Here is a 15,384-nt window from a genome sequence, read left to right as displayed (position 1 = left end):
GATGGACCAGCTGGTACAACTCTAGCCCATATCTGATTTGCTGATATAACATGAGGATTCTCCAATCGAACAGGAAATTCTTTGACATGGAAACCAAAGAAAAAATATTTTTTTTATCAACTTTGAAAGTCATGATGCAACCAAGTGATATAGCTAAGAATAATCCATGTAAAGCCAATGCAAATAAATTAAAAAAAAAAAAACCGTTCTCCCGTATTCAAAAAATAAAAAATAAAAAAATCTCAGCCATTCAAACAAAATGTAAAATTAAAAATAAAAAAAGAACCCAATATTATTAAAATAATAATAGAAGACATTTTTAGTGAATAATACAGAGTGAGCAAACCCAATATTTGTCCAAAGTAATACAGAGCATCCAATATTTGAATTTTGTTCAAATATTTGTCCAAAGTAATACAGAGCATCCAACCTAATAATAAATTAATGGAAGAAGAAGAGAAAAAAAAAACTGTTCTCCCTTATTCAAAAAATATAAAAATCAGAGATGGGTATAGATGATTTACAGTTTCTCTGCGATGGAGGACGGAGGTGCCGTAGTGGGTTGAGATCGGAGGCGACGCGTTGCGACGGTGGAGATCAGATTATGCCCAAATAAGAATTAGCATGCAACAAATGCAACTTAACCTTCATAAGTTCATATGACATAAAAATAAATAAATACAGAGATAGACATAGAAATATCATGATTGTACAGCTCTTTCTGTTAATCGATTTGAGATTGGCAATCTTAAATATAATTTTAAACCAAAAATATCCTATTGATAGCATCAAGAATTAGAACAAAATTTGAAAAAGTGAGCAATACGAACACAACTTCACAAAATGGGTTTAACTTTCACAAAATTTAAAACATGGGTTTAACTTTCACAAAAGTGAGCAATTTGAAAACATGGGTTTAACTTTCACAAAATTTGAAAAAGTGAGCAATAACAGAAAACAGAAACATTCTCATCAAACCAAAATTAGAACATGGGTTTGCACCAAAAAAATAAAATAGAACATGGGTTTAACAGATTCAAAAGAAACTTTACCAAAATTAATACGAACACAACTTAAGGTTAACAGATATGCACAATTTTTTACATAAAGAAGATGAATAATGGGTGTTTCAATAAAGAGCCACAGGGGACTAAATTAACAGAGCCATCAGATTACAAAGGGTGTGTGTTCAAAACTATATATATAATAATCAAACTCATTTCATAAATCAAAACCAAGTGAAAAATCAAACATTGGGCAAACATTTCAAACATTTCAAATTATATATGATTCCAATTTGAAATGTATAGAACATTGATTAGAAACAGGAATGTGATTAGAAACATTGGGCAAACATTGATTAGAAACATAGCGTATGCCCGTGAAATGTATTAGAAACATAGCGTATGCCCGTGAACATTGGGCAAACATTGATTAGAAACATTGGGCAAACATTGATTAGGAATGTGATTTGAAATGTATAGAACATTGATTAGAAACATTGGGCAAACATTTCAAACATTTCAAATCAATGTTCTATACATTAGAAACCTGTGTAACATCAGTTGAGCATAGGTTTAAGAGATCAAAATTGAGCATTACTTGATGTGTAAAATTAGGAATGTGTAGCTTATTTTTTCTAAAACACCTAAAAAAAATTAGCTTATATAACATTTTTTTGCGGATTGAAAAGTTATGTTTTAAATTGAAAATTACGGCTTTGATTTGGGGCTACCTTTTTATGTTTACATTACAGTGGTTTGTAAAATTTCCCCTGTTTGTGATCCAATAAGCCAAATTGGTACTCTTTTTTGTTCTCTTTCAAATTTGAATATGTGTTTTTTATTTTTTTTTTGTCTGTATATGAATCTGATGTGATTAATTTGATGTGATTGTTTGTGGGTTTGGCTTTTCTGGGCAAGTGAGTGTTTGTTATTTTGGGAGCTGAGGCTTACTATCTCTTTAGCTGTGTACAGATATATGTCTATATCTTGATTTTTCCGAGGTTGCCTTAACCTGCAACACTGAAGCTGTATATTAAATTTATATTGTATTCTACTGTTTGGATTATTCTTTTGCCTGGTAGCATGTTTGAGTTTGTGATGTCACTATTTGAACTTTAAAGTGTTTTTGTAGAATGGGATGTTGGCTTTCTAACACTCAGATTTATATACTCAAGTTTACATTAGGCTGCTTTTGATTTGAGAATTTGAATATGGATTTCATTTCTCATCAATGTTCTATATATTACTAATCAATGTCCTAATCAATGTTTCTAATCAATGTTCGATATAATAATCAAGCTTTCCATTCCCATCTCGACTCCTGAAAATTGCTTTCTTTGCAGACACTTCTTTCTTCTGTGATTTGGCTGAGACCCCTTTTTCACCATCTTTCTTTGAGCGGCAGACAATCATCAGGAAAGCAAGTACCACAAATCTCAGAGCGCAACCGCCAATTATGATTCCCAGTATTGCAGGTTCACTAAGTTTTGTTGATTTCTTTGATGGTTGAGCATTGGGTGGAAGTGTAGGAGGGGATGAATTTCCAGCAGAAAGATTGTTACCTAAGAATGCCCAACTTGGAAATCTTTGAAGAGATCGAGGTACAGTAACGGTGAGATTATTGTTGGATAGATCGACCACTTGCAGGCTAGGGAGATTCAAGTCGGGGAGTTCACCAGAAAGCAAGTTGGTCTGAGGTGAGTTAAATTTGCAATTGAAGAAGGGATACTACCAGTGAAACCATTGTTGGATAAATTGATGATTGAGAGACTTTTCCAAGCCGAGAAATCTGAAGGCAAAGGGCCAAAGAAATTACTGAATTGAAGATAGAGGCCAGTCAAGTTTCCAAGTTTGGAAAAATCAGAAGGGAAAGGACCTGATATCCCGTTGGATCTTAGACTCAAGATCTAAAGTTCTGGTAATGTTTGAAATGTTTGAAATGTTTTCCCAATGTTTCAAACATCAGATTACATAGGGTGTCTGCAAACATTTCAGATTAACCATTTCAAATTAAACATACATATTGGAATCATATATACACATATACAAATAAGCAAATTATATATATCATAATTAGCAAAATAAAAAATAAATAAAAATACACACCTGAATTGCTTTTTTTAGGCAGAATAGATGCTTCATGCAAACCAAGCAATTGGGCAACCTTCAAGAAATAAGCAAAATTTAATGCTGCTCAAGATTCACACATGAAAGAGTACAAAAAATTGAAAACAGGATCAAACTACCCATCAAATCCACAAAAATTAATTACAAAGCAACAAAAGACGACTCAATTTACAAAAATCAATTACAAAGCAACAAAAGACGACATGGTTTTGATTTATATATAATTTGCTGGAGGTTAAACATTTCAAACATTGGAATCATATATAATTAAACAAAAGCATATATAATTAAACATTGGGTTAAACCAAAACTAATTAATTTGTTGCAACACACAGTGCTTTGTTACACAAAAACCTCCATAAAAACCCAATGTTTGAAATTAATTATATATGATTAAACATTTCAAATTAAACCCAATGTTTGAATCCACAAAAACATTTCAAATGCTGGAGGTTAAACCCAATGGGCAATCCACAAAAACCTTTGCTGGAGGTTACACAAAGAGAAATAATATTCAAGAGATCAAAACTCATTTGCTGGAGATAGAAATCAAAAGAAATAATATATTAGAAATCAAAACCCATTTCATATTCAAAAGAAATAATATATTCAAGAGAAATCAAAACTTTGCTGGAGATAGAAACAGAGTTAGAAACCCATTTGCTGGAGGTTACACAACCAAAACTTTCCAGTCCATAACCGAAACCAGAGAGCTGGACAGAGAGATGGAGAAGGTTTGTGTGACAGTATGATGAACAGAGTTTAAAATCAAGGATGAGGAGAGAGGGAGAGAGAGAGACAGAGGGGGGTAGGTCGGCGACCATTCAGAGACATGGGAGAGAGAAGAGTTTTTGGGCGGGAACTAATATTTGAGAGGATTGATCTGAATCATTGATATATATCTGAGATTCATCTCAACCATGGGATCAAAATGTATCTCACATACATTTTTATACATTTTCAAAAAGCTTTCTCCCTTATTATATAGATTTAATTTTTCTTAAAAAACTTGTAACATTTTTGCTTGTATTACATGTTGTACAAAACTCAAATAAAATAACAACTCTCCCTAATGTTAATGCAAATTAAGAAATAAATATATAAGATTTATAATGTTCACCAATATTGCAAATCAAAATATAAGAGCAAGTAAAAAAAAAATTATAAACACTGACAGAAACTAAAGTTATTGTATACTAAATCTATATACTAAAGCACATCAGTATAATGTAGGCATTCAACTCATCTTGGTAATGAAAAAAAGAAAAGAAGCATAAATATGTGATATTCTACCAAATTGCTATCAAAATGCTAGCACATATTATGTCTATGATACCAAGAACCCTTTTATTTACTCTCCATTTGATACTGTCAAGTGTATTAAGGGCCTGAAATGCAGAAAATTTTGTAGAGTAATTCCAATTTCAAGTGTAAACATAACAAATTGGTTAGACCAACTCCCCGAAGCTATTTGAAATGAAAATCATCCAAAAGCACACAACCCATTTAAAAAATAAAACCCATCAAGTATTAATTCAAATTCAAAACCTTTTAAAAAATTAAATCCATTTAAGAAACATAATGTTAAGATTAAATTGGATAAATTACATTTTAATCTAGATTATAAATTACATTAAACTGGATAAATCTATTATTGCAGATTAATCTATCTATTATTGTAAAACATTTACAAATGATAATATTAATTTTTTTTTAAATAAATCGTAAACTAAAAGCAAATTGAATAATTTAATTCCCAATGGAAGCCAAACAACATATTAAAGAAGTAGGATACCTTTAAAGGTTTAGCCAATTTTCTATGAACAACAGCTGATTAAAAAAAAATAAATCAAATAGATCTTTGTGTAAGATCTATGTGTAAAATTGCTATGTGAGAGAAAGATTTCAGTCAACACTATTACAATGAGCACACAACAGGTTCTAATTTCTTATTTGAAGCCCTTTGCTGTTCCAATTCTACGTGCACTGAACATATAAAGCTGATCAAGAAGGCTTATTCTTTCCAATTTTGGCTACTTGTATTTCAAGCATCTCCTTAAATATAGCTAGCTATGAGACCTAGGATGGTTTTGAGTGGATGTTTTTTTCCCCCCTCCATTTTAGCATTGGATACTATCATGAGCTAAATTTATATTAAAGAACTGGTAGTTTTGGGTCCAAAATATAAAAATACCATATGGAGGTGGAGTGTGATCATAGAAAGGGAAAACATTATGGAGTAAACAAATAAATCAAATTAAGTAAACAAACAAATCAAATTTTTTAAAACTGAATTTATGCACAATTTGTATACAGAATCTTTTTATATAATACACCTAATATTTTCTTAGTTGATGATTCAAATTATTATTATTATTATTATTATTATTATTATTATTATTATTATTATTATTATTATTATTATTATTACTTACAGTGCTTTTTGAAGAAAATGAGAATCAAAAATTCTTATTCTATAGTTTGTCTATAAACTGAATTCAATGCTTTTCCACGCCAATTTTCTACGCCAATTTTCTAGTGTATTTAGGACATGAAAATGTAGTCTGATAAGGGGAGGGGAAAATGTAATCTCTATTACACCCTTTGTTACTTGTCACTAAGTAGATTGATGGTGGAAGGAAACGAAGTTTGTTCAAAGTGGGATGATAAAGTAGGAGCTTGAAATGTAGATTTAATGAATTTGGATCCATACCTGTTATATTAGCAACCTATATATATGTTTGCATATAAAATTTACTAAAATTAAAAACCGAAGATAAAAATGGGAGCCAAACAGGGGTAGTTAATATCAATATGCTTCAAGAATTATATAGAAGCTTAGCTTCAAGGATTATATACTGTCTTATACCAGTATAGAGAACTAATTATAGAAGTATAGTGGTCTGTTGAATATTTTCTAAACTAACCGAGTAGGATGTCGAGCAGCCGGAGTGAACAACGATAAGAGTGGTCAGAGTGATCCACAGGAGCTCTGATGAAGGCAAAACCTGAGAGAGGAAAAAAAAAATTCAAGAAGAAGTTAATAATACTTTTCCATATATCTATAGATTGGTCTGTGCAGAAGTTAAAAAATTCAAGAAGAAGTTTAGCTTATTTTATGTTTGAATTCAAGTAAAAGAAAAGAAAAGAAAAGAAAAGAAAAGAAATTCTGCTGGAAAGAATAACTGCTGGAAAGAAATAATATTGAGATACATTTTTGCAGCCTATTAATATTATAGATTTGAAATCTGTTAATATCAATAATGAAGGCTGCAAAAGAAATTCAAGTTAACACCATAAGAAATCTGCTGGAAATCTGCTAAAGTCTTGATAAAGAAATTCAAGTTAACACCATAAGAAATCTAATGCATTTCATACTTCACATTCCTTCTATTTAATAGATTTGTACACCATACTTTTGCTAGAAAGGAGTTTATTGTGGTAGCAAAATTTTAAGGTCTTAATCCAGACCTTGAACTGCAAAACTACATTCTATTCAATTGGAAATTTACTCACAGAACCAGCAGTATTCAAAAAAGCTCATCAAGCTCATCAAGACAGTTTTCTTACCAATCAACAAAAGAACATAAAAAAGCTCATAAAAAAGCTCAACAGCACATGTAAAGTACCACCTGGCCCCCTGGCCCAAGAATGCAATGAGTTTTGGGCACAACTGGCACTGCCAGGTGATTTTTGTAAAGTACCACCTGGCCACCATAAGTGTTTTGATTAATTTTTAATTTGATTCATTAAACCCAGAATTTCATCATAATGAAGTACTTAAAATTTAATCATTTTTTTTTTTTTTTTTTTTTTTGTAGTTGAAGTGACATACTGCTCACAAAACAACATAAGGAAGTTAGGAAGAATTAGGATTCCTTAATGTTGCTTCTAGTCCAAAAGCTATAGAAGAGGAAAGGAAAGGAAGAAATAAGCTATAAGTGGCTATCAGTTCAAGTATGAAACACATTAGCTGAGTGAACAAACTGCTAAAGGAGTTTATTGTGGTGTTTGCAGATTTCATCACAGCCAATAAGCATGCACCATAAAATCAATAACTCCAACCTAGTACGGCTATTTCATGCCATCACAGCATAAAATCAAAATAAAATCTGCAATAAGCAATAAGCATTCAAGATGTAAACTGAAGGAAAGAAAATGTATGCTTTGTTTTTATGCCATCACACCATAAAATCTTCAAGATGGCAGCATTCAAGATTTTAAGCAATAATCTTCAAAGAAAATGTATAACTCAATAAGCATAAGCATCACAGCCTAAAATCTTAATAAGCATAAGCATAACTCAATAAGCATAAAATCTTATTTTAACCATTGAAGACAATTTTAAACCGTATAAAATCTTCAAGATGGCAGCATTCAAGATTTTAAGATTTTAAGCATTCAAGATGTGCACTCAATAAGCATTCAAGATGGCAGACACCATAATAAAATAAAATCTGCACACACCATAATAACTCAAATCAACACACACCATAAGAACTCAAAAATAAAATCTGCACACACTAAAATCTGCACACACCATAATAAAATAAAATCTGCACATAATAAAATCTACACACAATAATAAAATCTGCACATAATAAAATCTGCACACAATAGAATCTGCACATAATAAAATCTGCACATAATAAAAACACAAAAAAAACAGCAGATTTTATTAAACACAAAAACACAAAAACAGAGCAAGATGAAAAGCAGCCAAAGTGATTAATCTGCACACACCATATAAACAGCAGCAGATGAACAGCAGATTTTAATCTGCACACACCATAATAACACAAAAACAGAGCAAGATGAACAGCAGCAGATTTATTTCTCTATCTCTCTATTCCTCTCCTGTTTATTAATCTGCACACACCATACAGACACAGGGTGTGGGGGAGACAGTGTTGGGCTTGATCTAAATCTCACATACAGATAAGAACAACACTTTGATGACTACAGAATTTGATGAGTTATTAACACTTTGATGCCTTAAACTCTGCCTTTCAATAGATAACAAAAAACAGGAAAAAAAACAGCAGCCAAAGTGATTAACACAAAATAAACAGGAGTTATTAACATGAGTTATTAAATAAACAGTTGCCAATAAGCAAGATGAACTAACCCAGCCGGAGTGATGAACTAACCCAGCAGCCGATAAACTAACCCAGTGCCAAAGTGAAACAGTTTCCGAGTTTCCGATAAACTAACCCAGTGCCAAAGTGATGAACTAACCCAGCAGCTGAAGTGATGTCGAGCCGGAGTGAACAACAGTGAGAGTGGAACGGTGTAAGCTCTGATGAAGGCTCTGATGAAGGCTGTGATGAAGGCAAAAGCTGAGATTTTAAAAAAAATCAAGAAGAAGAACGGAGAGGAATAGAGAGATAGGCAAAAGCTGAGATTTTAAAAAAAATCAAGAAGAACGGAGAGGAATAGAGAGATAGAGAGGACAGGCAGAGAAATAGAGAAGGAAGGTGAGTAGACAGAGGGTAGATAGGGAGGCAAATCAGGAAGACAGAGGTTAGATACAGAGGTTAGATACTGAGAGAGAAGAGTGGAGAAACAGGCATGTTGGGCGGGAAACAGAAATGTGGAGAAACAGAAATGTGTAGAATTGATCTCAGCCATTGGATAGATATTACAATTGATCTCAGCCATGGGATCAAAATGTATCTCACATACATTTGAAGACATTTTCAAAATCCCTCTTGCCATATTATATAGATACTTCCAAGCTTATAGATAATCTATAAGCAAAAATTATATATTCTAACATAAAATTTTAAAATTTTAAAAAAAAATGCTGAAAAGTCCACTCTAGCAATTGTCTAAGGCATTACGTCCAATGAATATTTTTTGTTGGTGAGAGATCTATCATTTGTAAAATAGTTTGGTAAGAAATCTTTTTATTTATTTTGAAAGACATTTTGTTTTCAATTTTACCCCTTAATTTATATGTTGGTTTTTTTTGACTATCTGTTCAAATTTTTTTGACTATCTATTTAAATTTATATCTGTTTGTTCAAATTTTTTGACAGCCTGTTGAATTTTTTTCCCTATTTGTTGAAATATTTTTTTATCTGTTAAATTTTTTTAATTTATCTGTTGAAATTATCTACTTAAAAATCTATCTATTAAAATTTACCAAACTTTTTTTTTCTTATCCGCTGAAATTTACATAGCACATTTCGATGATCTGTTGAAATTATTTGTTCAAAAAATTTATTTGTTAAAATTTACTAAACTTATTTTTTCTTTTATTTGTTCAAATTTACAGATCTATTAGAATTTTTTCCCAAACCTGCTTTCTCTCGTACCTCTTGAACTAAGACTCCCCTTATGCACAAATACATGATCTGTTGAAAATGTTAACTAAAATGTTGTATTTGTTCAGTTTCAATCAAACAAATGGCATTCCATCTAGATCTTACCATCATAACATTAATAAAACAACTAAAATAAAATAAAAACTAATGAATAACACCACCACCAGCAGCAGATACATTCAAATCACAAACACATGTTTTCATAGCATATTTACACACATTACAGATCTAGATGGAAATTCACGCAATACTCCAAGATCCATCAAAACAACCAAAGATCCATCACCAAGAAAATAGCGAGAAATTAATCGACGAACATCTCGCAAAGAGACAATACATATGTATGTATAGGTGTATATCATGAAGAAGCTTACAAGAATCCATGTGTAGTATTGTATTCAAAGAGACTTTGTAATCATATAGAGAGATAGAGAATGGGGGATTAGAACTTAAGATTTGGAAATCGATCTCCATGGAAATCGTTATCGAGATTTTCTGTCCAAAATTGCAGAGTTCGAAAATGAGAATGGTGTTTAAAAGAGAAAGAGGCGGCGGCGGAAGAGGAGGGAGATCGGCGTTGTTCTCGGGTCCAGAGCCCCTCAAATCCGTAATCTATTTGAGAGACCTTAGATCTCAGAGGATGAAGAAGATCCTCTGCATTACCGATTAAATTCTTCTATATTTTCGTTAAAATTCAAGAGAAATGAGTTTTAATAATACCTAACAAGTCCTATGGAGATTACACTGGCTGTGAGAATGATGGAGGACGCGTTGGCGCCAAAGAGGCTAGTGGCGATGGCGAAAAGGATAGTTAGGCCATTAGAGATGCAGCTGATAATGTCACGGATGATCTCAGCAATAGTGAAGTGCTTACACCATAGTGGCGAAGAGGTTCTCTCTCTCGAGGTCTTCCACCGTGGCGGCATTGAGGCTTATTTTGGGAAGTGGGTTAAAAGTCATTTTTTAGCTTTTAACTCACTTTCATCTCTTACAAAAAAATCAAAAAAAATTATGAAATTAACTTTTAATCATTTTTTCAAAACACCCCTAAGCGGCGAAGGCCAAGTCTAAGAGTTTAGAGAGAGAAAGAATTAGGATTTAAATAGAAAGAGAGAAAAAAAGAATTGAGGGATTTTAATCATATATATATGGATAATTTGGACATTTTGTACCATAATGTCATGGGTAAAGCTTCACAGCGCATGTACATTTCATCAAACAAATTTTAATTTTAGATTTACGGACCGACCAAAAAAAAAATTATAAACAAATATTTTTTGTTAAAGGCAAGGAAAAGGCCAAGGGAGTGGCATATTGGTAATTATATATAAAAGGCAAGGCTAAATAAAGGAAAAAGTCGTCAAAATTTGAAACAAGTGGCCGTTTGAACGTCAGAAAGACATCGAAGTTTAAACCACCACCCAACATCCAACATCATCATCTTCAATTACTCTCTAACTCCACCACCCCCACTCATTCAAATCACTTCATTCACTCCTCAGCTCTCCCTCCATAGACAGACACAGAAAACTCAAAAAATTCAGTAGAGAGAGAGAGAGAGAGAGAGAGATGACAGCCATGGTGATGGTGACAAAGGGTGGTGGTGAAAGTGTTGGATGTGGTGGTGGGAAGGGAACCAAAGAAGCTGAAGATCAGCAAAACAATAATCTCTCTCTCGTTGCATTCCTCTTAGCAGCTCTCAGAAAATCCATGGTCTCTTGCCGAATCGATCGCAATGATGAATCCATCTCCACCGTCCACCACATGGAAATCGGATGGCCAACAGATGTCCAGCACGTAACCCACGTCACTTTCGATCGATTCGATGGGTTTCGTGGTCTTCCTGTTGAGTTCGAAGTCGAGATACCCGGCAGAGTACCCAGTGCTAGGTTTTTTTTTTTCCTTCTTCTTCTTTTATTTTCCCTAAATTTTCTCTTTTAATAAGTCTCTTAAATTTCAAAAATCTTGATTCGAATCTAAACAAATTTAATTTTTTTTAAAAGAAAAAAAAAAATCGTTCTTGCGATTTGATTACGATTTTCATAGCAAAAGATTAAACATTAAGCTTCAAAGATTTGAAATTGAACCCAAGTTTTTGAAGTCAACGTTTTTTCCCCAAGAAATTCTGTGCTCTTTTGATGATGACAGCATGAGAGGAGACCTGTGTTTGACAAAAATTGAGACCAAAAGTGAAAAGATATATAGAAATCTTGAATATTCTTGGGCAGTGTTTGAATCTTGGATTTGAGGATGGATCTTTCAAGGGAAAAGTGGCAAGTTCCTATTTTTGTCACCTTTACTTTCTTTTTTCCTTTCCCTTCACAAATACTTGCTTAAATCGACGATTCAAACATAGTCTTAGTGCAGAATTCTTTAGCGAGGTGGATTAGCACCATGTTTGTGCATGTCTTTTTTCTCTTTTTTTGTTCACAAGTTTAAGCTTAGGGACTGGAGGAGAGGTATGGAGGATTGTAGTCTGGGGACTATTTAGGATGTGTTTTTTGAAGAACAAAAATTGAAAACAGAAAACAGAAACACAATCAAATGGCTATAAAATTCTCATTTGAAGGTTATATTTTCCTCAAAACATAGTGATCAAATAGTTTTTTTCCAGATTATGAGCAAACTGACATATTTTTGGCATTGTGTGAACAACATGGGAAAAAAAGAGAAGTTAATGTATGAGAGAGAGAAAGAGACTGTGCTTGACAAAAAATGAGATTAAAAGTGAAAATATAGAGAGATTTTAAAGCACACTAACTTATCATTTGAAGTTCATATTTTGTATTGTGAGATTTGTTTGCTAACTTGTGTAGTATCCAATTTTGCAGTGCTAGTGTTTTCGGTGTCTCAGCAGAATCGATGCAGTGTTGTCATGATTCAAGAGGCAATAGTGTCCCTACAATTCTCTTACTAATGCAAGAGAGGCTATACTCACAAGGAGGTCTAAATGTATAACTAACAGAGTGCAGAATGTTGTTGTGGTTCATTCTTTGACCTTGAATTGCTTCCTAACTATGTTTGTCTGGATGGTTTTTTGCAGGCAGAAGGAATTTTCCGAATAAACCCGGAAAACAGTCAAGAGGAGGAAGTGAGAAGCCAGCTGAACAGAGGCATCGTGCCCGATAACATTGATGTTCATTGTTTGTCAGGGCTTATCAAAGCCTGGTTTCGAGAACTTCCTTCTGGTGTGTTAGATGGGCTTTCCCCTGAAGAAGTTTTGCAATGCAATGCAGAGGAGGACTCGGTTGAGCTTGTGAAGCAGCTACAACCAACCGAATCAGCATTGCTTAACTGGGCAATTGATCTCATGGCTGACGTTGTTGAACAAGAGGAATCCAACAAAATGAATGCTAGAAATATTGCCATGGTTTTTGCTCCAAACATGACTCAGGTAAATGAATCTGCCACAAAAGTGTTATTTGTTGGAAAATAATAGTTTTTCGGCAACTTTAATTCGAAATTAAATCGGGATCCAACCGTCGGTTGAGGTGGGTCTGAGTAGTTATCACACAAGCTTCGGTTTGCTTCCTTTTCCTAGTTTTATTTTATTATGAATTTCTGTAAATTCTAGTATGTTCTTGTTCTGAAATTCAAAGTGGCTATTCAATATGAATCTATTTATTTTATTTAAGTACACAATTTATACAACATTATTTCCTTCTCCAATTGACTTTGTTTGAAAGCCATCTCAGCTATTTCTGCATTAATCATGTTATTTTTCATGTTGTTTTCTTTTTCTAATCAGATGTCTGATCCATTGACGGCTCTAATGCATGCTGTTCAAATAATGAACTTGCTTAAGACATTGATCATGAAAACACTAAGAGAACGTGAAGAGGCTGCTGCAACAGAAGGAGGATACTCACCAATTTCGTCTCATTCTTCCAATCAGGAATCTGATGGGGAAATTGATAGCCACCGAGAGATGGATACCAGCTGCGAATTAAGAAGGCCGATGTCAGAATGTGATGACAACGCCCATTACAACAACAGCAGTGAAGATGAGGCTGATATCGAGTCTTTGAGAGAGGTAGAAGAGTGTTTCTTGACACAATTGGATGCGAAAATCATGAAAGAGTCAGTGGGAGATTTGCAAAGACCGCATGTGAGTCCTAGAAGTGGCTCTACATCTTATAGGGAGACTGGTGTTTCATTTTCTGATAGCAAAGTCGGAGGTTCTGGTTTGACCACAAGTGATGGGGAAGACTCTGCAGATACAAGTCTGGTTGTTGTTGCTTTGAAATTTCAATCAAAAAGATGGATGAACACCATTGATGTGGATATGGAAGAGAAATTGGTGGAGTCTGATTTACCAACGTTTTTGCTTGGTGTTCAGTAAATCTGTCATGCTGGATCTCCATTTTATTAGTGATTTGGATTAGAATGTTGTTTGCATATTTTGGGTTTTCCTCCATTAGCCATAGTTGCTTCTGTAAATTGAAAAGTGTTTTCGAATGTTGCGCATAACTGTCAAAGAAGGGATGCCAGTTGTTCGCTAGTTGATTGTGAGTCATTGTCGCTTGAGGCTGACTTTATGCTTGTTGTATGTGATTCACTAGCAAAGGATGTTTAACTCTTGGCAATTTTAGATTAGAATGCCTGTGTTCTCTCTCTCTCTCTCTCTCTGACAATTTTAGGAATATTCATACTAAAACTTGTATGTCTCCAGCTCATGTCAATTATCTGTCACAGAAGATGCAAAATTTCTGTTGAAGAGATGCAAATGCTCCATTGAACAATCCCTGAGAGGGAAACATAATGAAATTGGCTAACCTGTGACTGAGTAGCACAAGATGAACATGTTGTAGTCCTAGAAGACCCTACAGAATCAGTTAGCGTTTTGGTCATAGCAGATTTGAGTTTGCTATGAGCGCGATTAACCCTCCATTTTGTATCGACCTATTTTAATTTCTGTATGTTTGTTTCAAACTTTCCTTCGTATCCAAATAAATAAATAAATTATCTATAAGCATCTCCGATGTTAGTAGGTATTTCACCTATTAAAACATTACTATGAAGTATACATTTTATTTTGCTTATCAACTTTTTCATCTTTCTACTCCAACGATCTTTTTTGTTTTAGCTATTCATCTAAATATTATTGGCTTTATAGAATGTCACATCAGTAACAAAGACAGAGAGAAATGATCATAACGTTTAAATACATTTTGTCTAATCTTTGAATGTTAGATACATGTAATTAGTGAATGTGAATTGAGACAAAAATATCTAATGATATGCCTAGTGCATTGGAGTTGCAAAAAGAGTCCTACTAAGAGCATCTCCAACAGTGGACCAAATTTTTCATCAAATTTGAGTAAAAAAAAAGTCAATTTTCTCAATCTGATATGGCTTGCTCCAACCGTGCATCAAAAGGGAAGGGGTCGACCGGTAAGGCTAATTTTTTATTTTTTTTACCTGTTTGAACCTTTTTGACCGGATTGAACCTACCTATTTGGAAGGGAACCGGTTGACCGGTTGCCCCGTCCAACGATCCAGAACAGTGAAATACTGAAATACAGAAGCTTGTCCTCAGTTTGATGAAATGTTTGTTCCATTCTCATTTTGATATCAAATTGGTAAAACCATTGGAGCTTGAAAAAATCACTTTTTCATCAAATTTCAAATCTAATGCATGGTTTGATGCACCGTTGGAGATGGCCTAAGCATTTTGACTAACAAACATTATACACCCTGAGAGTTGAAAATGTTTTAACAAATTATATTAGAGAGGCTTATTCAATGAATTCTTGTTATTGGTTCGGTTGTAAGATATAGCAATTGACACAAGGATAGTATTGTTAAAGAGTTAATTACGGAGGCCTCAACTATGACCAAATTTGACTTTACATCTTGATTTTAAAATTATACATCTGAACTTCTTAACTATAAAAAACAATATAAATGCACCTATTTGGAAG

General features: G+C 33.4%; 1 protein-coding gene across 1 annotated transcript; it reads left to right on the top strand.

The window, feature by feature from the left end:
- Positions 1 to 10,819: 10,819 nt before the first annotated feature.
- LOC114269476 (Rho GTPase activating protein with PAK-box/P21-Rho-binding domain-containing protein) lies at positions 10,820 to 14,076 on the top strand. The gene is made up of 4 exons (XM_028210796.2): positions 10,820 to 11,349; positions 12,292 to 12,412; positions 12,504 to 12,854; positions 13,209 to 14,076. The coding sequence occupies exons 1-4, from the start codon at positions 11,030 to 11,032 to the stop codon at positions 13,800 to 13,802; spliced, it is 1,386 nt and encodes a 461-aa protein (XP_028066597.1). The 5' UTR covers positions 10,820 to 11,029; the 3' UTR covers positions 13,803 to 14,076.
- The last annotated feature ends 1,308 nt before the right edge of the window (positions 14,077 to 15,384 follow it).

This window comes from Camellia sinensis, chromosome 14, assembly GCF_055761805.1.
Source record: "Camellia sinensis isolate YWXY chromosome 14, ASM5576180v1, whole genome shotgun sequence".
Classification (NCBI taxonomy): Eukaryota; Viridiplantae; Streptophyta; class Magnoliopsida; order Ericales; family Theaceae; genus Camellia; species Camellia sinensis.
The sequence above is the reverse complement of the archived record's forward strand: the minus strand, read 5'-3'. Positions and strand labels throughout refer to the sequence as shown.

What these genes read in the sequence shown, in the direction of transcription:
- LOC114269476 (XM_028210796.2), top strand. Translation starts at nt 11,030, where the DNA reads ATGACAGCCATGGTGATGGTGACAAAGGGTGGTGGTGAAAGTGTTGGA. An exon ending in GGCAGAGTACCCAGTGCTAG is followed by an intron (nt 11,350 to 12,291) that starts GTTTTTTTTTTT and finishes CCAATTTTGCAG; the next exon opens with TGCTAGTGTTTTCGGTGTCT. An exon ending in TTGCTCCAAACATGACTCAG is followed by an intron (nt 12,855 to 13,208) that starts GTAAATGAATCT and finishes TTTTCTAATCAG; the next exon opens with ATGTCTGATCCATTGACGGC.